General features: G+C 43.5%; 1 protein-coding gene and 1 long non-coding RNA gene across 2 annotated transcripts in view; one reads left to right on the top strand and one right to left on the bottom strand.

Moving 5' to 3' along the window:
- DNAH9 (dynein axonemal heavy chain 9) overlaps positions 1–27,737 on the bottom strand; it is a 183,395-nt gene that overhangs the window by 142,291 nt on the left and 13,367 nt on the right. Inside the window, exons 11-25 of the mRNA XM_083429627.1 lie at positions 25,524–25,592; positions 23,936–24,062; positions 21,449–21,704; positions 20,891–21,132; positions 20,210–20,345; positions 19,556–19,752; positions 19,041–19,465; positions 18,171–18,393; positions 15,140–15,306; positions 12,473–13,343; positions 11,225–11,355; positions 10,227–10,353; positions 6,971–7,123; positions 3,751–3,876; positions 249–488 (exon numbers count right to left, since the gene is read on the bottom strand). Coding sequence (XP_083285753.1) covers positions 249–488; positions 3,751–3,876; positions 6,971–7,123; positions 10,227–10,353; positions 11,225–11,355; positions 12,473–13,343; positions 15,140–15,306; positions 18,171–18,393; positions 19,041–19,465; positions 19,556–19,752; positions 20,210–20,345; positions 20,891–21,132; positions 21,449–21,704; positions 23,936–24,062; positions 25,524–25,592 — 3,490 coding nt within the window. The remainder of the gene's footprint in view (positions 1–248; positions 489–3,750; positions 3,877–6,970; positions 7,124–10,226; positions 10,354–11,224; positions 11,356–12,472; positions 13,344–15,139; positions 15,307–18,170; positions 18,394–19,040; positions 19,466–19,555; positions 19,753–20,209; positions 20,346–20,890; positions 21,133–21,448; positions 21,705–23,935; positions 24,063–25,523; positions 25,593–27,737) is intronic.
- On the top strand, positions 5,841–9,202 carry LOC310672494. The gene is made up of 3 exons (XR_014508627.1): positions 5,841–6,065; positions 6,649–6,714; positions 9,029–9,202. It is a non-coding gene; the product is annotated as an uncharacterized lncRNA (long non-coding RNA).

Raw genomic sequence — 27,737 nt, 5'->3', positions numbered from 1 at the left:
AAGAACCAAACATTCCCTCCTGTATCCCAGGATGAGTTCAGCATATCACCATCCTAACATTGAGAAAACTGGCCTGAGGAACCCTGAGTTAGGATGTAAAAAGGGCAAACAGCAATGGCAGCATGGCTTCAAAGTAATCCCAGTGCTGGTTTAGCCAACTACTCGTCTTCACTAGCAATGCACAAGCTCCTGTAATCCTGATAAAAACAGTATGGAAAAGATCCAGCTGTTTGTGTTGTTTGACAAACCTTCTGAGCGATCATCTTGGCCACCACATCTCGAGCATGCACATCAATGGTGCAGATGGTCATGATCTTCTGCCTGTCGCCCTTTGAGAGATGTCCTATGAGCATGGTGATGAGGGTGTTCAGCTGGGTCACTTGCTTCTTGTAGTACTCCTTCATGGCATTCTCATAGCCTTCTTCCAGCCTGGCAAAGGCAATCCCAACCTCTGTGGTCCACCAAATCTGAGTACAGGTGAGTGCCACCTCGGAAAGAGAAAGAAACCCAGAATACTTTGCAAAGTCAGAAATAAAGGGTGGATTTCTAGGCCACAAGAGTCTAAGGGGTGGGATTCAACTAATGAGTGTCGTCAATGGAAGCCCTGTGGAGGGGCTTCTGCTTTAGCAACAGGGTTTTCCTTCCCTCTCTTTCTGCCCCTCCCCACACATCGGAATTGTGTCAGAGGGGTCAGGAGAATCTGTGGAACAGCATATGGGGCAGGGGAGGACATGGGGGGTTATTCTGTCTAGCAACCCAAAATATTTGCCCTAACAGAGGGATCTCTGTGTATAGGGTGGTATATAAATTCAATAAACAATAATAGTCATAATCTTCTTAGCATGATGCTGAATTCCTCCCAAAATGATTTTTTTTTCATTCATAGAAGAATATCCATGAAGAAATATGTGGTAAAAAATTGTGTCACGAAACAAAAAGACACCAAAAATACATTTGTGGATAATTCCGGAAAAGGCTACAAGGATTTCATCTTGTGATACAATGCTTTACTACAGGAGTACTGTATTCCACCATTGTATAAAATTGCTACAGATGAGTAAGTCCAGAGATACTTCAGGAATTTTCTCTGAGACATAAGCTGGGACAGATTGTCTTTTTCCATCACTACACCCTCTCCAGCATTAACCAGTGTTTCCCAATATAATGGGCAAATGTTCCCAGGAGATGGCAACTCATCAAATGAAAAATCCACCAAAGGAAGAAGATTACCCTGAAGTAAAAAGATGCCTCAAAGGCCATACCTTCCCACAGGGTTATGGCCACAAAAGATCATGCAGTTATGGCCTAGAATAAAACCTGGGATTTAAACATTCCGCATCCCGAAAACATCCCCACTGGCCACCTGCATTAGATAATCTATGAGAAGCCATAAAAATGTGATATATAGAATTATTGCCACTTAAAGGTCAAAAGATAGAAACGGTAGGTTAACAAATATTGCAAGTCAAAATAAATCATCAGGAAGGGGTGCTTTTTCATAAATGAGGGTAAGCAAAAGACCTATGCCATAAAGCTTTGCATATGGTTTCGAAGCAAAAATATTTCCAACTTCTTAAAAAAAACAAAAACTGGTGAAAATACCACCCATATTTTTTTTCAGTGTCGACATTCTTAATAAAATTTTGATTTCCATATTGGAAAAACAACCACCACTCAATACAGTGGTACCTCGGGTTAAGTACTTAATTTGTTCCGGAGGTCCGTTCTTAACCTGAAACTGTTCTTAACCTGAAGTACCATTTCAGCTAATGGGGCCTCCTGCTGCTGCCGCGCCGCCAGAGCACGATTTCTGTTCTCAACCTGAAGCAAAGTTCTTAACCTGAAGCACTATTTCTGGGTTAGCGGAGTATGTAACCTGAAGCGTATGTAACCTGAAGTGCATGTAACCTGAGGTACCACTGTCTATTTTTTTAAAAAAGGCAAAGCCATGTCCTCCAAGCTTCTATTTATTACATATGGAGAAAATGGAACACTCTGTCACAAGAGACCAGGGCCCTGCGGGACTTAACATCTTTCCGCAGGGCCTGCAAGACAGAACTGTTCCACCAGGCCTTTGGCCAGGGCACAGCCTGACTCCCTCCATTGGCAATCTTCGCAGAGCTCTGGCCCAATGGTTGCCAGTGGCTTGAATTAATTAATTTTATAATGAATGATTTTAAAGTGTTGTTTGTGCTGTTTTATTGTTGTTAGCCGCCCTGAGCCCGGCTTCGGCTGGGGAGGGCGGGATATAAATAAAATTTATTATTATTATTATTATTTCTTCTTTTATAGCAAAACTAAAATCCTCTGAGCTGTAAAACCATCTGATAATCTTTAGTCACTGGCAACCCAATTCTTAAAGCACTTACCCAGCTCAAAAGCTATTAAATTGGAGCGAGCGTTTGCAGAGGGTGGAAAATTATAAAAAGTTCAACTGTTAATGCTTTACTGTTAGCCATCGTTACTTCCAGGGCAGGCGCTGCTTTTTTCACCCAGTTTGCAAAGATCTGAGGTATGCAAGCTCCTCATTCTCCCACTGGCTTTACCCCACAGCTAGGCTCATGTGCTAATATTTTTTTCAGACTACAGAAGCCTTTTTTTTTTTTCCAGGAAGCTTCCATAGGACTCCTACTTCCCAATGATCCATTAGGCTGCACTTCAATTCTGAACTCTGGTAAGCAATCAAGGCTTAACAACCAGAAGCAGCATCTGATGAGAATTTCGCAGCCAGGGTGCAAGCGGGTACCCCAGAGCACTGAGAGTGCTTTGAAACTCCCATTGTTCTACGTGAATTTTGTGAGCCGTTTCTGGGTTCTGGGCGCTGTACTGGGCCTAAGATTTCAGATTAAAATGGCAGAGTAGAAGGAAAGGAGGACCTGTTTCTGCCTCCCCACTTCCAGCTACTCTCTGAAGACTGGAGAAGAGACCCTCTTAAGAATATTTTAGGGGGGTGCGCAGGGGAAGGACTAGACCATGTGAAAAATGAATATTATTTCAGCTGCAGTTCATTCATTTTCAGCTTTGTATTCTGGTTATTAAAAAAGTGCGCCTAGACATTCCGTTGTGTTTAAGGTGCCATTTAGCTCCTAGTTTTCATACCTCGGTTTCTAACACTGTCCATCAAATCTGGAAAAAATGCACTAGTTGCCTATTATCTTCTGGGCCTAATTGAAGGTGTTATGGTGTTTAAAGTCCTGAGGGTCCCTACACCTAATGAGATTCTGTGGAGTTAAAGACCTGTGGGAAGATTCTCTGTGGTGGCCCCTCACCTTTGAAATGTCCTCTGCTCTGAAGTGTGTCTCACCAGGATACTGCTGTAATTTCAGCAGCAGGTGAAATTTGCCCAGGCCTTTGGGTATATTGGGCTTTTCCATTTCTGTCACTGTTGCTTGTTTTACCTGCAACTAAATTCTGTGCAAGCAACTCCCTGTTTGCTGATGTTCAGAGAATGGCTACCACTGGTCAGTTATCGCAAGACTGACCAGGGCTGAATCTACACATATATTTAAAAAACGCTGTGAAATGCTTAAAAAAAAAAAAAAAGAATTTACCATTAGCTCACCATCTAGTGGCACATTTGTATAATGCACTCAAAACATTATATTTGCAGCTGTATAGCTGAGTCCCAGGTGCAGCAGAAATGACAGCTACTCAAGCTAAGAAGGCATAAAATGGGATTTGCCCCAGAACCATGCTTAGCCCACCCTACACACCACAGATTGTTCATCTGAAGAGGAAACAGAGCAGTACCTGTGCTGGGTAGTCAAAAAGCCACTGTTCCCTTGCCTTTTCCTCATAAGCCATCACAGCCTCTGTCATCTCATGTCTCACAGTGGCCCGCATGTGGTCCAGCACACGGTTCAGCCAGCTCTCCACCTAGGGGAGAAGAGGAACCCAGGAGGCAATTACCATCAAGCGTTACTTACCCTGGAGGTGGTGGTTCTTCCTTCCCTGAAACTACAAAAAAATAAGGATTGCTGCTCAAGGCAAGAGGCAAGAACCAACTTGTCTTGTCCCCTGTTGTCCCTAGAAGCGCCTCACCACCATTCTATCTTCATGCCATGCTTAAAACAGCAAAATACAAAGAGGGGCATTCTTCGTTATAAAAACTCTCCCATTGGAAAGTGCCCAAAGCGTGAACCTAAGCACTTTCTAAAGTCTGGAACGCTAGCTCATCCAGCTCAGTATCACTGACACTGACTGGCAGTCACTCTCCAGGGCTTCAGGTGGCTCTACCTGGAGATGCTGGGGTTCAGCCTGGGACCTTTGGGGTGCAAGGCCTGTGTTCTGCTGCTAAGCTGAGGTCCTCCTTCTTCTGAAAGACTTGCCTTTTGGGTGGCCAGAAGGGCTAACTTGCAGGATTTATTTTCCTGCTTGAAGTTGACCTCTTGCTTTATTCTATTTATTCTATTACAGTGGGGTTTTATGCTTATTTCCCGCCCACAAAATTGTAACCAGACCCAACCATTCGAGATGAATCGGGTTATAAATAAATTACTTTTAAAAGCAGCCTTTCCTCTTGCATGCTCACCGTATAATATTAACATCAGGGTCACTTCATACATAAATGCATTTTTCTACCAAGAGACAATATCACGGTCGAAAAATACATGTGTATTAAGGGTATTTACATAAGTGAAGAGTTATAGGGAAATTGACTTTATAGATCTAAAGATATGTTATCAGAAAATAGGTTTTTATCAAGCAGTGAAATTAAAAAAGGAGAGTGAACATCTCTTGCGGTTTAAATTTTAAAAAATCAGATGGTTTGTCTGCTTTTCGTGGAATTGCTCACTGGTCAGTTAACGGAGGTAACATAATTTGAAAAGAGGTTTGATAAACATCTCTATATCCATATTATACACACACATATGTATAAGGTATTATGGAATTGTGGTTAACTGGAGCAAGTAAATGAATATACGGTGCGCTGGGTTCAGGATATAAGTGACAATATTCATAAACAAGTTTTGGAATATTTATTAACAACAGTAAGGAAGCTTTCCTTTTAACAAGGTGCTACTATTTTCTTGATTATAAAGGCTGTTTCATACCAAGTCAGATAATTAAGTCCACATAGGTTCAGTATTGTTAACACTGACAAGCAACAGCTCTCCAGGGCTTCAGGCAGGGGTCTCTGCTAACCCTGTTTGGACCAAGGTGTCCTGCTAGAGTTGGCAGTTACTGCTTTGCAGGGTTTCTGCTCTACTTGGATGGCCATCTCTAGGAGGTTTTGGATAGTACTGCCCAGTCCTGCAGACTCTCTGGTGTAGAGTTCCACAACAGTCTATATCTTGTCCTCCTTGCTGCATAACACAGGGGTCCCCAAACTAAGGGCTGCTGGCTGGATAAGGCCCGAGGGACTCATTTATCCGGCCCGTGGCAACCCCTGCCACTGCCCGCTCTTACTGGCTCTGCGCTGCGCGGCTGCCTACTTCCGGGTCAGAGGAGCACTGGAAATATCTTGTGTGCATGCACAAGCATTATTTCTGATGTGCATCCGGGTCAGAGGAGGCCTGTGCACATGTGCACAAGCTATTTCCGGTGTTCCTCCAACCCAGAAGTGCACCGGAAATAGCATGTGCGCACACATATGGGCAAGCGCTTCCCCGCCCTCTGGCCCACTGCACAATCAGCGCTGGAGACACAGGCCCAAGGCGCGGTACGTTTGCTGACCCCTGGCATAACATCTAACATGGAACTGCTGAGTGGGGTAATCTGGAGTTTGGAAGTGCACTGCCATAATATGCTGTTGACACGTAGCTCTGCTTCTCATTTTCCTCTTCTGCAAGTGAGGCTTCGGTTACGTTGAACCAGTGCCTGACCACAATAACGTTCTAGATGAAGGCCAACTTACTGAAACCCAGTCTAGATGCTTCTGACCAAACGAGTGATGTTCAACTGGTCCTGGATGGAGTCAAAACTCCATCCTGAAGGAATAGGTTCATAGCTTAGGAGCTATCCTGGATCTATTACTGCCACTGGCCACAGTAGCCTCAGTAGCATGGTGTGCCCCCTACCAGCTTCAGCTATCCTATGAGGATAGGGATAACTTAGCTTCAGAGGTAAACTTGGCTTGTTTTTACCTCCAGGTTAGATTACTGCTATGTGTTATATGCAGAGCTACCTTTAAAGACTGTTTAGAAACTGCAGCTAGTGCAGAATGCAGTGGCCAGAGTAATAACAGAGATCAGATAGTATGACCATATTACATCAATCTTGATCCAGCCTCAGCGGCTGCCAACATGTTTCCTAGATCATTTCAAAGTGCTAGTCTTAACCTATAAAACCTTATACTGCTCAAGACCCCCAAATCATTCATAGCGCCACTCTGACAAGAGCCTGCCCAGACTCAGAAATGATCAGCTGATGTCACAGTGATGTGGGAGAGGGCCTTTTCAGTGGTGGCCCCCCCTGTCTATACAATGCTCTTTCCAGTGAGGCTCACTTGGCACTGTCATTAATATATTTTCAGTGCCAGATAAAGACCTTCCTCTACTCCCAAGGCATTTGATGGTAACTGTTTTGTTGCTCACATGTTATATTCTCTGTTGTGCATAATTCATCAGCTGTTGTAACAAAATGTTATAGGTATTCTGAAGGATAAAATACGTTTTAAAATTGCATTGCTTTGTTCTTCTGTTTCAGCTTTCCCGTGCTCACTGTTTGTAAGCTGCCTTGTGATTGCTCAGGTGTAAGGCATCAAATAAAAAAGTAAGTAAGTAATACTGAATCTAATGTCACCTCAATCCATGCAGAAAAGGCTCAAATTGTACAGAGAACTCTTAGGCTGATTGAACTTTCATTTTTGCTTGAATCATGTAACCAGGGTAGGTACATCACAAGACAACCTGTTTACAGCACCCATTCAGTGTGCCAAATAGGAAATGCTCTGTTATAGTCTGAACAAAAACCACAGGCATAGACCTTGTTCACAGAAGTAACATGGGTTTCTTGACATCACCCTAACCTGTCCACTGCAGTCACATGGCTCGCTGAAGTTAACATATTCCTCCTCTTTGCTGTACATCCCTAAGCCCAGCTTGGTCGAACTTTGGTCTGAATCCACCTGAAATTTCATCTTGGCCATATTATCAAAGAGTTTTGAAAGATGTCGCTGGACCTGCAAAATATATATATGTATACAATTAGGACTGAGCACCATGCAGCTAGAGCACACAGCACTTTTCCATATTGCTTCCAAGAATAATGGGCCACAGTTAGGAAAACACAGGAGGATACCATCTACGAACCCACATTCTCTTGCTGCTGCCTTTAAAAATAGTACCACTGGACCCCTGCGTCAAAGAGAAAGACATCGTACATTTATTGTTCATTGTCTTTAGTTAATGCTCTTTCTCTTAGAAACCTAAGTTTTGTGCAATGCCTAACAGCCATAATTGGCATTCAGCAGCTTACAGAACCAGCTCACTTCAATCCTGAAAGCTCCTTTTATGTACAAAACATCCCTCCTTCCATTTGATAAACTGTATATAAAGCATTCTCATTCTCTACCAACTTGTCCCCTAAAGCTTTCAATTGCACTTAAATCATTGCAAGTCCAACACTAGGCCCACTAAGATAAAATTGTTGTGTATTTAATCCTCCTCCTGGAATCAGCAGACGGAGCTCAGAGACAACAATGGAAAGGCCACAGGTTTATCCATATTTGATTCTACTTGACATTTATTTTGATTTTACAGCAAATCGCTTTAAATAGGAATAACAGACACAGCTCAAATAATTCCTCCTATATCAGTGAGCTTTTCAAGGCAATATTTTCCTTTGTGTTTTCCCGTGTTTTCTGCTGTGTTCGAGGCATTGATCAAATTGAAGTTCTGAGCCCAATAAGTAGCTGAGAAGGATTCTGCGCTGGAAGAAATCAATGCCTTTTTTTGCTTTTTTCTGTGTGCAGAAGCAGTTAGTTATATAAAGCCTGCAATTGCTTAGAATCCAGTTTAACAGGTGCAGACCTCTAAACGGTGTAGGCCTGTGATATTGATGGTATAAATGTGTTAAGTATGGTGACATTTCACCCAATCCACCATTCTTCTCTCATCACAATATACTTTTTCCAGGTGTACTTTGACAAGCACTAAACAAGTGGTACTCAAACACAGATAGTGCTCACTTGGTATGCTACAAGACCAAATTCCTTCCTTTTTCTTCTTAATATAGTTTTTGTGGGAGAAGGGGATTCATCCACAAACAAGGAACGGACTTAGGACTCTGTCCTGCATTGTCATCTTGAAGCCCTAAAGGGGTGGAGAACCTCAGAGCGAGGGGTCTTTACCTGACCCTCAGGACTCTCCTTGTCTCTTTCAAGGAGACAACACCTCTGGATCCGATCTGCACTCCCCCTAAGTGCTTTTCCCTGCTGGAATATGATTTCCTCAAACTCTGATTGTGCCTCATCTGCTTTGATTAACACTGAAGATGTGTATGTATTGGGTGGGTGGGTGGGAATACAGAAACTTTTGACTTTTGCATGTAGCCTACTGTACAAAAGTAAGAATCGCATCCCTTGCCACACCCATTTTTTCTCCTCTGGCCCCTATCCGCCACTGGAATGCAGCCTCTGAAAGGCTGCCCTCTAGAGTGTGCAGTGCTCTGGCTGAAAAAGATCCCCACACCTGTGTGAAGCAAAAGAGACATTCGTAGCACTTGAAAGAAACATGAGTCTCAGTTCTCTGAATTCTCAAGTATGTTCTAGCTGTTTGCACTGGGTAGCCAGAGATGCCAGCACAACTGTATCTGGCAGGTCATCTGCCAGGATGGAAGCAGTGATTGGATTAGCATCATTGGAGTTCCTTGCCACCTGTATGTCCTCCTATACCTTCCAACGGGTTTTTACTATGCGTGTTCTGCATATTAAATATACAATTCTATATGGCAGAAGGAGAGTCACGGCCTGCAGGGACAGAGGCAACCATTATCAGTAAAAACACAGTAAAACACAGTAAGCATGGAAGAAAAGGCCAAGGGCTGTAGAGACAGTGTTGTGTTGTTGTTGTTGTTGTTATTTCAGGGGGCAAGAATGTCATTGGATGAACCTCATGGATATATGTACATTCCATCAATACAAAGGGAGAAGCCATCTTCCGCTCTGTGCAATTCTCCAAGAAGAGACAGCATTTTGCGATGAGCCGTTAGAAATTGTTAAAACGAAAGAAGACAAGCAGCCCTTGGGACATCCTGTAAGTACAGGTAACTCATAGCCTATGTGAGGGTTCGATTCTAAAGGTCCACTAATAAACTCAAAACTGCATACGGCAGGAACCCCTGGCACCAGCACCTCTCCCACTCATGACCCATCCCTACCTGTATGAAGCAGGCCTTGCACTGACCACCTCTGGGAAGTACATGGAAGGGTTCTGAGAGTGTCCCAGAGCCCCATAAGCAAGGCAAAGGGCTTTAAAAGCTCCTTCCACAGCAGGTTTCCCCACTCTTTTATTTTCCTGCTGCCCGTGTAAAGTTGCAATCGCATAAGTGAAATCAGCTTACACTGCAAGTTAACCTGTACTTTAACTGTTTGAAAATTATTGTTTCCTCTTCAATAAAAGCGTGTTGGGTTTTTAAAGGATGCTTCCTTTAAAAAAACACAACAACAACAAATTAGAAAAACGCCGCTCTGAAACTGGATGGACCTGCAGGTCAATCTCAGTGAATTCCTTATTCTTGTCCAAGCAGACGCTCTTCCTACCCCACCTGAAAGGAGCATGAGAAAGCAATGCCAAAGAAGAGGCACCCCCCAAAAGTGGGGATGAGGGAATCACAATGTAATTTCAGCTTTGGACTTTGCTATGTTGATCCTGCTACTTCAGTCTGGACTGGCATCAATCAGCAGAAAGATCGGCAGAGTTCCTTTGAGGTTTGCAAGTATTAGGCAGTTGAATCTTTGCACCCAGCACTCAATAAAAGCCTTCATCTGCAAGCATTCTGACACCTGGGTAAGCCCTTTGCCTCTCTCCTTTTGTGAAAAGGATGCACAGATTATACTTAACGCAGTTCTATAAAAACCAGTACAGGATGTAGATGCTGCCATCTAGTGGTGTTTCAAAGACTTGCTGCTTCTCGAAAGGAAGGCTTATATGGTCAAGGTCACAAACAAAGCACTGATAGAACCACGTCTCCTTTCTACAGCAACAACCTCACAGTTGAATCAAGCACATTCTACCAAAACAAAAGCCATTTCCATAGGTAGAAAAGAAGCTGAGGTGTCTTACCAGCTGCGGGTTGGTGCCATTCGAAAGAATATCCAGTAAGTCGGCAGAAGAAATAAAGTAAAACCTAGGAAATGCCAACCGCTTGGTGTCCAAATACTCCGCCAAAGCTTTTTCACACAAAGACAACCTGGCAAAATCAAGCACAAAAGAATATGAATACACTTAACATATATAAAAGTGCAGAAAACTAAGAAAAGCAAACATACCTTTAGAAGAAGCACATACTTTTGTCTTGATAACTTTCGGAGGGGAGGCACTTTTTGGAGAAGCTTCACTGCTTTCATGGGTTACAAATATGTGTTTTCCGCCACCTGTGCACATCAGAGCCACAACCAATCCCTGTTGGCTGGCATATGCACCTTTAATATGCACACACAGTGGACTGCTTGAGATGGTTGCACACATATTACTTTCTGGCAGTGCCTCTGCACATTTTAAGAGCACAGTTTCAGAATATAACATGTGAAACAGCTTGAATGTCCTCAAAATGGCTCTCTCTTTTTTTACATTTTTATTGAGTTTCTTTATTATAACAAATTACAAATACAAGTATCCAAATTTTATATTTTACTATCCCCACCCTCCCATTGACTTCCCTCATCTTCCCTTTCTGGTTTATTACATTACTTGCCATGTTAAATAACTATACATGTTATTGCTATCTTTCATCATATTCTACTTAAATAAAGTTGTGAATGTTTATTCAAAGCCTGCCATTGAGTCCATCTCTTTTTGTTGTTTCTGTAAGTAAATTGTAAAGGGTTCCCATTCTTTTTTAAAGTCACTATTGCCCTTTTCATGTTATTTGTCTGTTAACTTTGCTAATTCTGTGTAATTCATCAATTTGATGTCCTCAAAATGGCTCTTAAAGAGATGTAAAACATTCATGATTAACTAAAACCAGAGTTTCCATTACATACATGCAAAAGGAACTTAAAGGATCCATTCCTAACCAGGAATAGCGTTTCAGAAGCTTCTGCCATGCGAGTCCTGCCTACCTGCTTTGGATATCTTCCAGTTGCTCATAAAGGACAGGCTTGTTGGTTGCTTCCACTACATTTGGGGTTCTTTCAGCATCATATGCCAGCTCTTTGAAATCAACATCAATTCCTTCAAAACGCTTGGAATCCTATGGAAGACAAGAAAGACAGAAGGTCCTGCTGCCATTCCATATATCCCTAAGCTTCAGTATATCCCCTTTCAGTAGGCAGGCAGCTAGGTGCAGCCAGTTTAAATTTGGGTAGAGAATGGTGCCCTAGGAAAGTTGATCTGATGGTTGAGGGAGAAGCCCAGGGTCAGATAATGGAGGATTTCTGAGATTAAAAGGCTCCGGGCCCTATGTGGGGCCTTCAAGGGGGCCATGGCTCTCTCCCCATTGACTTTGTGGAGCACTCTGGACAGGAGGGCCGAGGTGGGTGAGAGGAGAGGCATAAAGGAGACGTGGAAGCAGAGGGGCCTTGTAAAAGACAGGGCAAGAAGCTTAGGGTCACAAGGCTGGTCCAAAAGTTTGTTATGTATTCTCTGCCTTCCTGCATGACTGGAGGATATAACCCGGCATATCTGAATACCTCATCACTCCTCTCAGCCCCGGTCATTTCTCATCAGCACAAGAGATTTCTACAGAACAGTTCAACGTGGTATACCAACTTTTTTCATTCCCATCACTTTCATTAGCAGGAGTGAAATACACTATTTATATTACCTTTATGTCACTTCCGCTACATTGACTTCCCCTAAAACAGGGATAACAGGGACAGCTAAGCTGTGCCCCATCAGATGTTATGGGACTCCCATTAGCCCCAGCCAGCAGGGCCAATAATCAGGGGTGATGAGAGTCACAATCCAGAAACATCTGACAGTAACATGTTAAGTCACTCCTCCACTAAAGAATCCTGGGAACTGAACTTGTGTGGAGTGCTGATACTTCTTTATTAGAGATCCCCAACGATGACACAAGTATCAGGATGCCCTTGTAAACCAGCCTATAGGCGGGCTCTCCCCTAAATAATAAACAGCAGCAGTCCAACACATGCTTTTTGGGGTCTGTGGGGAGGGGAGGGAACTATTCTGTAATTGCAGCTCACATAACCAGTACTGGGAGCCAGTGCCATGGAGTACCTTGAACAATTATGCAACTGAATAAGCAGGACTCCCAGAACAGCAGCCTCCCTGGGGTAAATGCTCCCTAAATAATGGAGAATCACCCTCGGCCCTTTCCCGTAGAAAGCAGACAGGGTTGTTATTACCTCCGGAAGTTGTGCCCGGATATCTTCCGATCCAATGAATATGCTTTCCAAATGAGACCAAGTCCGCTGAACCTCAAACCAGATGGAAATGACGGAGTCTGCCGTTGACAACTTTCTCTGCCAGAAAGACACTTCCTCCAAGAAGAAAGCGATGTATTTGGATGTCATCAGGTTCTGCAGCTGGACTTGGTTGTCTTCAAGGGTCTCAATGAGCTCCTCGTCAGATTTCAGCAGGGGGACACTTGTGCGGGGGTGAGGTTCGTACTGGAATTCCATGCTGGCCCAGGTTGTCTTCAGCTCTTTCACAACCTTCTCCATGCTCATCTCTTTAACTGCTTTGTCCACTATGCTTCTCACCTCATCCTCAAAGTTATGCAGGTTGAGTTTCAGCAGGTCTGCCAGGGTGGTGTCTGCATCCATGGTGAACTGCACACCTGTTGCTTGCATCAGCTGGTTCCAATGCCTCTCTCGGATGGCCGGATTCTGCAGTTCTGACACAGCTCTCAGAGATGTCAGGATGTTTTTCACTTTGTTGTCCAACCCGGAGAAAGCATCCCAGGCCCTCATTTCCTTATCCAGGCTCCGCGTGTCTTTGGCGAACTTTTTGCACTCCAGCTCCATGTTTTCAATGTTAATCTCTCGCCATTTCGTAGTCTCCCAGTCATTCACGCTAGAGATCACTATGGAGATCATATCCCAGAGTTCTTTAAGAATACGCACTTCCCTCCGGCACTGCTTGAGCTGTTTGTATTCTGGAACACTGACTTCAAACAAATCAGCTGCATCATAAATTGAGGTCATGGTAACTTCCATCTGCATAAGCTCTGTGTGGGATGCATCCAGCATTTGGTAGGGATTTGTTGCGTCAAACCTAGGAAGCAGGTTTTAAACTGTATTCGGTCATGACTAATTCTTTCCCTACAAATCCACTAGATCCCCAAACACTAGCAAGCATGTGTGCAATGAAACATACCGTAAATAAAGAGACATACCCAACTGCAAATTGTAAAGACACATTTCTGAATCTTTCCCTCAGACTTTCAGACCTAACTTAGCTGCCCCGCCCACACTCACTCTCTCCAGGCACAACCAAAGCTATTCCAGAACTGTAAGCCTTGGACCATACTTCCTATACCCTAGACCATAAAATGAGAGACAATAAAAGGCAAAAACAAATTTTAAAAAGGTCACCCAAAAGTGACATTCAGCTTCTTAGTCTCTCATAATCTAACACAGGCATAGGCAAACTCGGCCCTCCAGATGTTTTGGGACTACAACTCCCATCATCCCTGACCTCTGGTCCTGTTAGCTAGGGAGTTGTAGTCCCAAAACATCTGGAGGGCCGAGTTTGCCTATGCCTGATCTAACATGACCTGAAGCAAGCCGAGCTGTGCTGCTCAACCCTTCTGGTAGGGTTGCCATATTTTAAAGAGCAAAAAAGAGGACATATTTGCCAATGCCTGGGGTAGGGGTGCAGTAGAGAAGATGCTGGCATAGATAGCCCTATGGTTTGGTCCTGCAGGATCCTTTGTATGGCCCTGTGGGCTCAGCCTAGAAACTCTAACCACTGTGTCATGTTGTCTCTCAGCTTAATTGAAATAATCCTCTAAGGCCCTGTTCACCCTCCATCCAGTGGTTGAGCCACAGGATAGGGCAGGCATCCCCAAACTCGGGCCTCCAGATGTTTTGGGACTACAATTCCCATCATCCCACTGGTCCTGTTAGCTAGGGATGATAGGAGTTTTAGTCCCAAAACATCTGGAGGGCCGAGTTTGGGGATGCCTGGGATAGGGGCTTTCTGATGTTGACGTTAAGAAAGGAAGCTCAACCTCATCACAGCATTCCTTTGGATGCACAGGTTCCCCCACCAGCATACTAAATTCCAAGTTTATTGTTGTTTTAGCCTAATTGCATGCATTTTATTGTCTGATACTCTTTTAATTTCCTATCATGTTGTTTGCTGCCTTGATTTATTTTTCTTTTACGGCAAAGTAGACAGCTGTTGAAAATAAGTAAAGGAATAACCAAACACGCATGTCTGAATGAGCTCTTGTCCAATTTTAGCACTCCGGGAACAGCAGTTCCCCATGCGCGCATCTGCTCACTTGGTACCAAAGGGGGGGAAATGAGGACATTTTGGCAAATTCAAAAAATCCACCAGGACAGAAATTCTACCCCTGAAAAAGATGACATGTTCTGGGAAAAGAGGGTGTATGGCAAGTTTTTGCCTGAGAAGGCAAAGATGAGGTGGTCATATCAACTCAGGTCATATCATCAACTTAGAATTTTCACTTCAAGCAGTGGCCTGAAAAGGTCAAGGACAGATCAATGTTTTCACCAACAATGCATCAAACTCGTGACTTCACTGTAGGGTGCAAAAAATGGCAATGCAAACCATCAATGCAAGAGGCTTAAACATGCATAAATATTCACTCTTCAATGGCTCCTACTGTAAAAAGGGTAAGCAAAGATTATTGTTTTTCACAGTCAAGAGTTGGGCACCAAGGGCACAAGAGATGTCATAATAATAGTATGCTACTGTAGGGAACAGTCCTATTAGTGGCCTTTGTTATTTCATCTTTCCTTGGTAGCCGAGATGAAAAGGTAAACGCTGCCACTGAAAAACACACAAGTCCTCCGCCTTTTACACCTGCTACCTGCTCTAACCTGAATGGTGCCTGTTGGTGAAATCGTTCCCTGAATTTATGTTGCTCCACATCAAACACAGCACACTTCTTGCGGAGAACCGTCACTTCATTTCCCTGTAAAGGAGCTACATGGTGCTTCACAGTTATTGCCAGCTTCTTCACGTGGCTCCATTTCTCTGGCAGCTCCTAGAAGCAAATTGAGATTACAACAGAGAAAGATGCTGGAGAAGAGCACCTCAACTTGAACTAAAGTGTCTCCAGCCTGTTTGTGTACAGCTTTCACACACTGCTGGAACACACCAAATTTTACGTTTGCAACAGCAAGACCATGATAATTATTTTGCCAGGATATAATTGGCAACATTATCCCTTGCTAATCAAGACATTGTCCTAATTTGAGTATTGTTCCTTCCCCTGCTCCCCTGATTTGGAGACAAGTGGTGACACGCCAAAAGAATTATTTTAGTCCTATATGAAGATGAGGACTGTATTTGTCATGGTCTTGAGTTATTAAGGACCATACCTGCATTCTCAATAGTAAAGGAGACTCCTGACCATTAGGTCCAGTCGTGACCAACTCTGGGGTTGCGGCGCTCATCTCGCTTTACTGGCCGAGGGAGCCGGCGTACAGCTTCCGGCTCATGTGGCCAGCATGACTAAGCCGCTTCTGGCGAACCAGAGCAGTGCATGGAAACGCTGTTTACCTTCCCACTGGAGCGGTACCTATTTATCTACTTGCACTTTGACATGCTTTCGAACTGCTAGGTTGGCAGGAGCAGGGACCGAGCAACGGGAGCTCACCTCATCGCAGGGATTCAAACTGCCAACCTTCTGATCGGCAAGCCCTAGGCTCTGTGGTTTAACCCACAGCGCCACCCGCGTCCCCATGCTCAATAGGCTAGTACAATTGAAGCTTCTGAATCCCCAACCCACTTAAAAGTTGTTAGAATGCTAATGGGTGAAAATGCATGTTTCAAGAAGAACACTGAATAAAAATAAAATATTGCATTAATAGGTGAAAGCAAGTGTTTCAAGAATAGTAATAGATAAAAATAAAATATTGAGCCTAAGCTAAAATTCAGCAGCGTCTCTACAAAATATTTTTAAAAGCATCTCAAGACAGGCTTAAACAGTGGCATTTCAGCAGCTGAAGTGCAACAAAATTAAATGGACAGCAATGATTTGCAGTCCAATTCTAGGCACATTTCTCAGAAGCAAATCTCACTGATCTCAATGGTACTTATTTCCAAGTAAGTTTGCTTTAGGGCTCCAGACTCAAGGTATAACATTCAAATTGCTTATTCCAGAACACTTCCCAAATACTTCAATGGAGCTATTATGTGATGTAATCACACTGAGGTGTGCAACTAGGATTTATTATTTTCATATAAGTACTATTTGGGAGTGCCCAGAGCTGCCTGAGATTGTTTAGAAACCAAAAACTACCATGTTTCATAAATAGATAATATAATTTGCAAGCTTGGGCCCATCACACCCGAAATCAGGTGAAGTCATGTTTCTGTCTGCCATCTTGATTCAAAATGGCCCCTGGCATCCAAACATCAACCAAAAACCCCACCCCTACCTCTGGAACCCTTGTGCCGAATTTGGTAACAATATATTTAGAGGCAGCTGAACCTAAGCCAAAAAACGGTGAAGGCACACTAAAGCCACATTTCGGTCAGCTGTCTTGATTCAAAATAGCAGCCAGAGTCCAAATGTCAACAAAGAGCTCCACCCTAACCTCAGGACCTCTTGTGCCAAGTTTGGCAATTATATCTCAAGAGATGTCTGAATGTATAGAATACAAATTAATGGACAGACAGACAAACCACTTTACCAAATATATAGTAGACTAGTGAGAGAGTTCAGCAGTGCCCAAGAATTTTTAGAAACCAAAAATTTTAAATGGATTGTATAATTTGTGAGTTTGGACCGGTCATGCCAAAAATTAGGTGAAGTCACATCAAAATTACATTTTGGTCTCCCATCTTGATTCTAAATGGCGCCAAGCATCCAAACATCAAAGACCCGCCACCCACTCCCCACTTCAAGTAGTCTTGTGCCAGGTTTTGCAACAGTATCTTAGGAGACGGCCAAATTATAGAAAACAAATGTACAAACAGACAAAACGTTTTCCCCAAAATAGTAGATTATGGATTGTATTCAACAGTGTTCATGCACAAGTGAAAGGGACTTCTACCTATGCAACAAAACTTCCCTTTCTTCTCTCCCTGTGTGCTCTGCAAATATTCTTTGGAGGGTTGGGGAATCATCTGGAACAGATTGGGAGGGCATGGGAGGAGGGGAAGGTTGTTTGCACAACATTGCATACACTGTAAGGTAAAGGGAGGTAAAGGGACCCCTGACCGTTAAGTCCAGTCGCGGATGATTCTGGGGTTGCAGCGCTCATCTCGCTTTACTGGCTGAGGGAGCCAGCTTCCAGGTCATGTGGACAGCATGGCTAAGCTCCTTCTGGCAAACCAGAGCAGCGCACAGAAACACTGTTACCTTCCCACCAGAGGGGTACCTATTTATCTACTTGTACTCTGACGTGCTTTTGAACTGCTAGGTTGGCAGGAGCAGGGACCGAACAACAGGAGCTCACCCCGTTGCAGGGATTCGTACCGCCAACCTTCTGATTGGCAAGCCCTAGGCTGTGTGGTTTAGACCACAGCGCCACCCGCATCCCCGCATACACTGCATTTCTAGTCTATTCTTCCTGCAGAAAAAAGCTCAGAGTTGGTTACTTCCTAACCAGATGCTGATCGGTTCCACCTCTTTGTAGTTCCCCCAGTGCTGTAAGATTGAGTCTTCCCTGAAAATTTGCTTGGGTAGTGTAAATGAAAAATATCTCAATGAAACTTTACATTATGGAATTAGACTAGCCCTCCAACATTCTTGCATCCTCCATCTATCAGAGCAATCTTCCTACATGTGCTGCATACCTAAAGAACATTTGTTCTGAGGATAACTCTGTTCACAGATGAATGTAGTTCAGTTTTTAATCTGTCCACGCATTTGCATATTAGCAGCATGTTTCCACCTACCTCCAGCTGCTTATAGACTTCCCCTGGCAATTCTTGCTCATAGATCTTCAGCAATTCAATTGTTTGTTTCAAGGGCTCAAACATCTCATCAGTGCTGGTCTGCCTATCTTTAACGGCCAATAGGTGGCCCATAACTTCCACCAAGCCCTCATAATCTCCACTCTCCACCGTTTTGCTCAAACCAATCTCGGCAACTTTTACGAACTCTTCAAGGTCAGCCAAACTAAAGGCAGTGAAACAGAACATACATTGAAAACATGTTGAGGATTGTGAATATTAAGCTTAAAAGCAGGAGTGGAGAACCTGTGACCCGCCAAATGATGCTGGACTCCAACTTCCAACAGCAACGGGTCAAGGATGATGGAAATTGTAGGGCAGCAACACCTAGAAGGCCGCAGGTTTCCACCCCTAAAGCAAATAACAGGAAGAAGCAAAGTAAGAGTCATTTCTAGTTCTGCCAACCCTGTATAGCCAAAGGGAATCAGAATTTCCACAGTTTTTAAAATGGGGTTTAAAATGGCTAACTTTAATAACTTCACTGTTGTGTGGCCTTTCTTCTATCCTTAAACAGAAATCACACAAACCCTAAAGATTATTTACTGTATTTTTCACTTCATAAGATGCACCTTTTTCCTCTTAAAAACTAAGGGAAAATGTCTGTGCATCTTATGGAGCGAATGTGTGGTCCCTGGGGCTGGGGGGGGGGAACCCGGGCTTCCCCCGTCAGCCCCACAAGCTCTGCTCAGCGCTCCCTTTAAATAATATTTTTTTTCTTGAATTCCCCCTCTAAAAACTAGGTGTGCCTTATGGTCAGGTGTGCCTTATGGAGCGAAAAATACGGTAAGTGGTGCAGCAGCGAAACAATGATACCTGTGAGTCACATGATCAATGAGGTGCTGCTTGAACATAAAGCTCCACTTCTTAATTATCTTCAGAAGGGACACCTTGAAGGGGCGGGCATCCACTTTCATCCAGCTGTCAAATACAATGACTGGCTCCAGGCATCTCACTTCCTCATAGACCTTCTCGTAAGAGTCTATCTGCTCTTTGAACTGCTGCAGCGTAGGAGGGCTCTCTGGGACGCCATCCTCAGCATGGGCCTCTATCTCCTCTGCAGTGAGGACATGGCTGTACAACAGGAACTGGCGCATGAATTCTTTCCTGTCATCCACATAGAGATATGAGTAGTGGTCAAAAGAGCTGCGGTAGTCACAGCAAGTTGACATCATCTTCCGGATGCGATCCATTAGGATGTGGCGCATGTCAGCAAGTTCAGTCAACTCCTCCATGTCATCCTGAAGAGAAAAGAAGTACAAAGCTGGGTTATTAAACAGGACAATCACCCAGATGCAAAAAAAGGACAACAGCTGGCCAAGGTTAAAGACCTGATAATGGGAGAAAGTGCTGTGGTCTGCAAGCCTGGGAACCAGGGAAGACACTCGATATATATCATTGACAAGAGCCTCAACCAAATCATAAAAACTATCAGAGGCACCGGCATCCAAAGAAGGACGGAATATCATCTCTGGAACAGACAAATCCAGCTGCACTTTGAAGAGAGGAGCAAGGCCTGCCTTGGAATCTGTAAGACAGCATAAGAAGGTGGACTAAGTTTCAGACAGTTCTTAACAACCTCCCCAATGGAAATTACTAATGAATATAGAGAAACAGACAGACACCAGCATAACAGCAATGACAGAAACATACTTTTTTGGTTTGAATGCATTATTTTTGCCATCAGCAAAGTAAATTAATTTATTTGTGGCATTTCTAGCGAAAAATCCCAGGGTGAGAATGCAACAATCTTAAAATGCAACAGTAAATAAATCAAGATGCAAAGGAAGGTCAGCAGCTTTTACAGGACAAATATCTTACTTGCTTTCAGTGATTGTATAATTGTGTCCAATCTCTCTCTCTCTCTCTCTCTCTCTCTCTCTCACCCTACTTCTGCTACTCCCACATAATCCCAATAGCATCAGAACCACCCTCCTACCCTAGATCAATTGATAAGTAGCTTGCATGAGCAAGGACAAGTTCACCTGTGTTTTCCAAAAGGTACTTCAGTGAACATTCAATGACATTAAAGAATCCATCAAGGACAATCTCATCCACATGCTCCAAATAAGCTTTCCAAATATCAGAAGTTGGATCTGCTGCAAATAGTCTCAAGTTTTCCTAAATATATAGAAGCCACAATCAAATGAAGGTGATCTCAACATTTCAGCATTAACAAAAGGTCAGACAGTCCCATCAGCTCGTTTGGCAGTAATAACCAGTCACTTGTATTTCTCCTGTTGTCTTACATTGTTCTAATATTCTCAGCCTATGTGCATCTTACTAAGGCTACACAGACTTCATAGTTCAAAAGGTTATTATTATTTATAAATACTTGGAGAATATACCAGTTCTAGTGCCAACAGCCTGCTGGAATACACTACTTGCAACATCTGGGGAGGAATTCAACATAGCTGCACATATCGGGCATGCCTAAAACAGTCGCTGCCTGTATAGGCTGAGCAACATGTTGAATGCTGATGTCAATGTACAGCAGGGTGATAGCAATTTAACAGCCTGACTTATTCATGCCCCAGGGAAAACCAGATAGCCCCTTTGACATTAGCCATTTATGGCCAATTCTGATGGAAAATAAAGAATCGCAGATAGCATTTCCTGGGAGAATCCCCTTTATAATTTATGTCAAAAAACAAAAAAAACTCAACCTTGATTAGTAAATGGATCTTATGCCCCGAATCTGTGATGAGACGATAGTGTTTGTCCAGTCGTTCATGTCGACCATCTAAGTACAGCAGAGATTCTTTCTTCCCATCTTTTCTTTCAAAAACTGGGAAGACCCAAGTTTTCATGATATTCTGAATTTCCTCAATGTTGTCCTTGGTTTTCTGGATTCTTTGCTCAAGATCTCGCACACCGTCAACTAGTCGTGAAACATGTTCCCAAAGCCCTTTCAACACCAATGGAGAGAAAGTCAACAAACATTTAATTGACAACCCAGAAACAAACCAGATAATTAAAAAAGTGTATTGGTTACTGAATTGCCATAGAGAATCCAGGCAGCATTCCTACCATGAGTACATCTACAGGAAGAAGACTGCAATTTACAGCATTCAAACCAAAGTGAATCAGTAGGACTTTGGGCCAAGAGATGGCCTAGATGAAGGAAGAGAAATCTGGGCCTCAAATTATTTTATTTATTTGCTTTTCTGTACACCTTCATCCCTGCCAGGTTCCACGGAACCTATTACAGAGGTACTTCTTACCTTCTGTTTTCCAGTTCAGTGTTTCTTCTGCCTCTCTCAACTGACTATCAATCTCCTGCAGCTGGTCCTGTACAAGGGGGTATTCCACCTCCAGAACTGTGAGCAGGATTTTATTGTACCAGGTGACCATCAAGTCTAGGTTGGCTACCAGCTTCCGGAAGGACTCCTTGGAAGAAAAGATTTCTGCTGCTGCCTCTGGTATCTTCCCAGTCTGGCTTGGCCCCAGGTAACTCACTTCTCGCAAAACTGACACCAGCTGCAAAACATATTCACACAAACCTTTGGATTTATTTTTTAAATAGTCTTATTTCTTCTTCTTCTTTATAGCACAGAATTGCTCTAATCTCAAAACTGGACGAAAGAAAAGTTCCTGCTAGAAAACTGATGTTGATTAGAGAGGATCTTGGCGCAGATCTTAAAGCTAGTCTGTTCCTTTAACACCATACACCAGCGTGAGAGAAAACCGGGATATCTTAGTTATTAGGACATGAAGGAAGGTTATGCTCTTCTAGATAAATTTATGAAGGATAAATGAGGGTGCAACCATGCTCCTTCTGTTCGATCTCTCAATGGTTTCCAGTACCGTTCAATAACCATCTGGACTTACTAAGTAGAATGGGTACCAGAGCCAATGTGTGGTAGTGAGTCTGTTCCTACTTGAGGGATCATATCCAGAAAGGAGCAATGGAAGTGTGCTCTTTGGACCCTTGCTGTTTTCACTATGGGGAGCCACAAGGCACTTTTTGTCCCAAATGCTACCCAACATCTATAACGAAGACGAAGGGAGCAGTCAGTTGAAGTTTTGCAGACAGCTATCATCAGTATACTGATGATATCCAGCTCTATTTCTCCATTGCATCTGATTAAAGGAGAGACCGTGCAAGTCCTGGACTTGGTGGTGGACTGGATGAGAGTCAGTAAACTGAGCTTGAATCCTGGAAAGATCATAGAATCATAGAGTTGGAAGAGACCACAAGGGCCATCGAGTCCAACCCCCTGCCAAGCAGGAAACACCATCAGAGCACTCCTGACATATGGTTGTCAAGCCTCTGCTTAAAGACCTCCAAAGAAGGAGACTCCACCACACTCCTTGGCAGCAAATTCCACTGTTTGCTGCCAAACAGTGGAGGCCTTGTGGGTGGGTGGTTAACTATGACCGGAAGATAGGTCAACTGCCTGTCCTGGATCGGGTGGCCCCACTGTCCGAAGGAACAGATAAATTTTCAAGGGTACTCCTTGGCTCATCTCTCTCACTAGAGGCCCAAGTGACCTTTGTGGCAAAGTGTGTGTGTGTTTTTAGCAGCTCCAGCTATTGCACCAGCCACTGGCGGACACAGTAGGTGCGGGGGTGCAGTTCGCCCCGGGTGTCATCCCTGAAGGGGGGTGACATCGCCATGCTGCCCCCGTGGGATGCTCGTCCTGCCCCCAGGTGCATAGCATGTGTGCCGCTCCGGGTGCTGGAGCAGCTAGTTCCGCCTCTGGCACAGCTACAATCATCCCTAGACCATGACAACCTGACCACAGTGGTCCAAGGACTGGTAACCCGAAGGCTTATTTACTGTAACACACTTTAGGTGGGGCTGCCCTTGTATCTGGTCTGGAAGTTTCAACTACTGCAGAATGGCATGGTCAGACAGCTCACAGAAGCAGAATACAGGCAACACATTATTCCACTGCTGACAGAGATGCACTAGCTGCCAATTCCAGGTTCAAGATACCTGTTCTTCTTGTTGTTTTGCCAATTAATTTTTACTGCTTTTCAAAAAAAATCAATCAAACAAATGAATATAAAATTAATTCAAATTCAAAAGTTAACTTCCCGCCCCCCTTCCATGATGTTTCTCTTCCCTCCCTTACTCGCTGCTCAGAATAACATACTTTTCCTAATTCCATTTCAATACTTAAAATATTTTAGTATTTTACCATTAATTCCCTCCCCCTTTCTTTGTTGATTCACAAAGCCTTAAACAACTTGAACTACCTGACTCCTTATGCAAACTCAGCCCTCCAGATATTTTTGGGACTACAACTCCCATCATCCCTGACCACTGGTCCTGTTAGCTAGGGATGATGGGAGTTGTAGTCCCAAAACATCTGGAGGGCCAAATTTGTCTATGCCTGGCTTACGCTCTACCTTGATCACTGAGATTCTCCGACAGGGCACTTGTGGTTCCAGGTGCCCCTGAGGTTTGGTTGGTCTCCACTAGGGATTGAGCCTTTTGTGAGGCAGGCCCTGCCATGTGGCATTTCCTTCCAGCAGAAGATAAGCAGATTGTCCCTGCCTTCTTTCAGGTGTCTTTTGAAAACGATTGTTTAGCTAGGCCTTTGAAATATTATTTTGTTCTCATTTTAACCAATCTATTTTTATTGATGTTTTACCAAAGTTTTCAATCATGTTTTTATGGATGCTTTTTGCCCATTTTATATAAGCACAGGTTATAAATGAAGAAGTAAGTAAGTAAGTAATAAAACGCTCTCACATCTTACCTGAGGGTCAAAATTTACAGCGATCAGCTTACTTTCCGAATGCCTTCGGATGATCGGTCGAGTGAGGTTATACTGCGATTTTTCAGACACAGTCTGGAACCACTCCTTATAAAGCTTCTCTTGGTATCTGCCATAAGACCACAACCACCATGTCAGGCTCTGTAAACTGTTAGGCGGCTGTCTGAACTCTTTTTGCTGGAACAGATTTCCTAGCTATGCTGCAAGCAAAGCTGTGGAAAGGAAACTGCAGGTGCCAAAAGCAGCACAGGATGGGAGTTCCTGCAGTTGTGTCCCTTATTCTTCAGGAGACGGCTAAAATAACATCTCCAACCCTGAAGAATCTATAAAAGGGGAGGCGGCCTTTCAGGTAATCTTGTTCAGGGTTTTATGTGTTAACAAGAAGGCACTGCACATGGCCTGGTAAGCGATCAGTAGCCAGTGCAGTTCCCTAGGCAAAAGTATAGATGTGTGCTGTACTCAGCAACCTTGCCACAGCCTTCTGCACCAGTCCCAAGGGAAACCCCATACACAATACATTACTGTAGTCCAATCTTGAGATTACCAGTGCCTTAATTGCAATGGCCAAACTATCCCTGTCCAGGAATGGGCATAGTCACAGTTTGCCACGGAGTTCACCTGAGCATCCAGTGACAAAGCTGGATCTAGCCGTATGCCTGAACTATGCAGCTGTTTCTTCAGAGGCAATGCAACCCCATCCCAAACTTATGAACTTCCCAACTCCTGGAACTCAGAATCACAGGCGCACACACAAACGCTATACGGTTAAGCTAGGTATTTGAAACTAACTTCCTTTACTTACTAGATATGTCCAGTCCTGAGTTAGTGCAGCTCCTATATACACCCAAGATGCATAAATGTGCAGGTATATAATGGAATGGCTCAGCACTAACTGTACAGTAAACAGAACTCAAATGTGGGAGCTTTGATAACTAGATAAAGTGAAGATCAAATTGCGGTGTTTCATCCATTTGTGCAATCAAATAAGCAGCATTTTGGGAAAAGGCACACTGCCACAGCTCTCCCTAGCCTCCAAGAAAGAACAAGGCTTCAGAATTTTATTACTGTGCTAACATCAACTTGCACATAAACTTGTGCAACCAAAATATGAAACTCAGCCAGCACAACCAAGGGAGAGGAACAAATTTAAACTAAATTAATATAAAAGGCAACTATTAGATATGCATTGCTTGAATCCATCAAAGCTATAAAGCATGGGTAGGCAAACTAAGGCCCGGGGGACGGATCCGGCCCAGTCGCCTTCTAAATCCAGCCTGCAGACGGTCCAGGAATCCGTGTGTTTTTACATGAGTAGAATGTGTCCTTTTATTTAAAATGCATCTCTGGGTTATTTGTGGGGCCTGCCTGGTGTTTTTACATGAGTAGAATGTGTCCTTTTGTGGGGCATAGGAATTTGTGCTTCTTTTTCCCCCAAAATATAGTCCGGCCCCCCACAAGGTGTGAGGGACAGTGGGCCAGCCCCCTGTTGAAAAACTTTGCTGACCCCTGCTATAAAGCATGCCTTAATAATGGCTAATATATTCTCAAATCATGTCCTAAACAGACTTACTTTTCTAGTATCTCCATCAGATCGTCATACTTCTGCACCATTCTTTTGCCTTCAGCAGAGTCCAGGCAACTGCCAAAAGGAAACATCAAAATAAATATTAAGACTATGTGGTGTAATATGTTGGTTTCTGTGTGTTGCCACTGTGCAGTGCTTGGAGTCACAAGGCTCTGTTTTGCATTCCAGAGATTCCAGACTGCTGGAAGTCTCACAGAAGACAGGAGACAGATGTGATGTTACTGGTTTCCTGTTCCTTTGTTTCAGTTGCTCTCTGCCTTCACAGAGAGAGCATGTATATTTCTTTTCTGTCTGTGTAGTTAGAAATAAAACGCTCTTTGCATTGTAGCTCATATTTCTTGGCTCCTTCCCTGCTGCTGGATACTCTGCGTAATGGGGAAACGTGCCTGGAGCCTCATCAAAGGCTCAGGTCGTTAATCATCGTCGGAGGACTCGACCACAGGAGTCACTCAGTCGAACGCAAGGTCCGACATAATAGACATTATATGCATGTCAATATTACTTTCTCTTGTTTTTAAGTATCTTTTTAAAAAGTGCATATCACATTCTAGTCTGAAAGCCCTGAAATACAAATTATATACATATACCTTTCCTGTCAAATATTTTTTCTGTCCGACCTCTCAATTTTTCTCCTGTTTCTCAAAGCATACCTTCCTTTCTCTGAAATTCACAGAGACCTGAATAGCGGTCCTCATTTTCATTCATTGTCTGGTTTTAAAGACCATGTTTGTTTGGAGCCATCTTTCACCAAAAACTGGCTCCCTCAGCAATTAACAATTGAAATTGACCTGAAGCTGCAAGTGATCAGGTGTGTGCATGTATACTTAGATGCCAAATGTCACAGGACATGAACACAGGTGTAGACTTACTATATGTTAGCTGAAATAGGCTGGTTCTCCCATACGGGAAGAAGACAAGAGAAAGTAAAAGGAAATGCCGTTAACAGAAAATAGTTTTCTCACAATCAGCCAACCAGCTATTTCAAAGCATATAAAATCCTGTTCTCACTGTTAGCTCATCTAAGCATCTTGGACAGAAGTCAATATTCTATGAAGGTGATAGTTCTGTCTGTGCAAGCATTCCCCCCCTCTCCCTTATGCTGTTGTGGGGGTGCTCCCAACACCTTTGGGGCCAGTTTCAGGGGGTCACACATGGGGAAAGAGAGCGGGGCAAACTATCCACTGAGCAAGTACAAGTCCTGCCACAGGCCTTCCACTGGCAGGGCTTATAAGGTGAACTCTGCTCGCTTTGGCTCCAGGACTAGTTGTAACATTTCATCTCAGGTCAGCTTCCTTGTATCTGCCTCTTCCATTCTGGTTCCATTCATCAACCAGAGCAGGCCACAGACTAATCTAAAGGGGCTTATAGATGGATCAGGACTGGACCTAACTACCAGTATTTGAATGATAGTATCTGGAAATTCAAAATATGCTGCACTTAATGCCTTAGGCAGGATATAAGCACACACACAGAGAGACACACACACACATCTTTTATTCCATTTATTCTTCCTTCTATCCTGCCTGCTTTTATCAGCTGAATTTTTACCAGTGGACTCTTTGCAAAACAGTGGTACTGCATGATTCTTCCTACTGTGACCTCTGACTGTGCACTGGGCATCTATTCTTTACACTCTGTCCATGGTATCCTAGACCTAGTTCTGCTTAGCAAGATTAGATTGTCCTTTAGGAATTATGTAAGGTTTTATCGAAATGCAAAAGCTCTGCAAGTTACTGCTTTGCCTGCCTTATGAAAGCTAAAGATATGCCAGTTCATCCCTAGAAACCACTGTGCAATGTCTTCCTCAGACTTTCGACTCTCTCAACAATCCATTGTCTATGAAAAGACTGCTTGCATCTTACACAGCCTTGCTAGGATTACTGATGTCAAAACATAAAATTAGGACAAGCCAAGAAAAAAATTTCAAGTTTAGCTTGTGATGTTAAGGCCATGGAGACAACCTTCTCAATTTTCCTTTAAGCCCCAACATCTCTGTAATACAGAAAACAAGGCAGCCCACTGATTCACAGGAGCCAATGAAAAAAATAAAATGCTTATATCAGTGGTAGAGAACTACCAACTGGCCAAATCCTTATCTTCTTACCCCGCAACAGGCCAAGTTTGACACATGGGTAGGGCTGCCCACCCGTCAATCACCTAATATCACAATGACATCAGCTGATTATTGGTGCTTGTGAC

Source organism: Podarcis tiliguerta (assembly GCF_965153285.1).
Source record: "Podarcis tiliguerta genome assembly, chromosome: 2".
Lineage (NCBI taxonomy): Eukaryota > Metazoa > Chordata > Lepidosauria > Squamata > Lacertidae > Podarcis > Podarcis tiliguerta.
The sequence above is the reverse complement of the archived record's forward strand: the minus strand, read 5'-3'. Positions and strand labels throughout refer to the sequence as shown.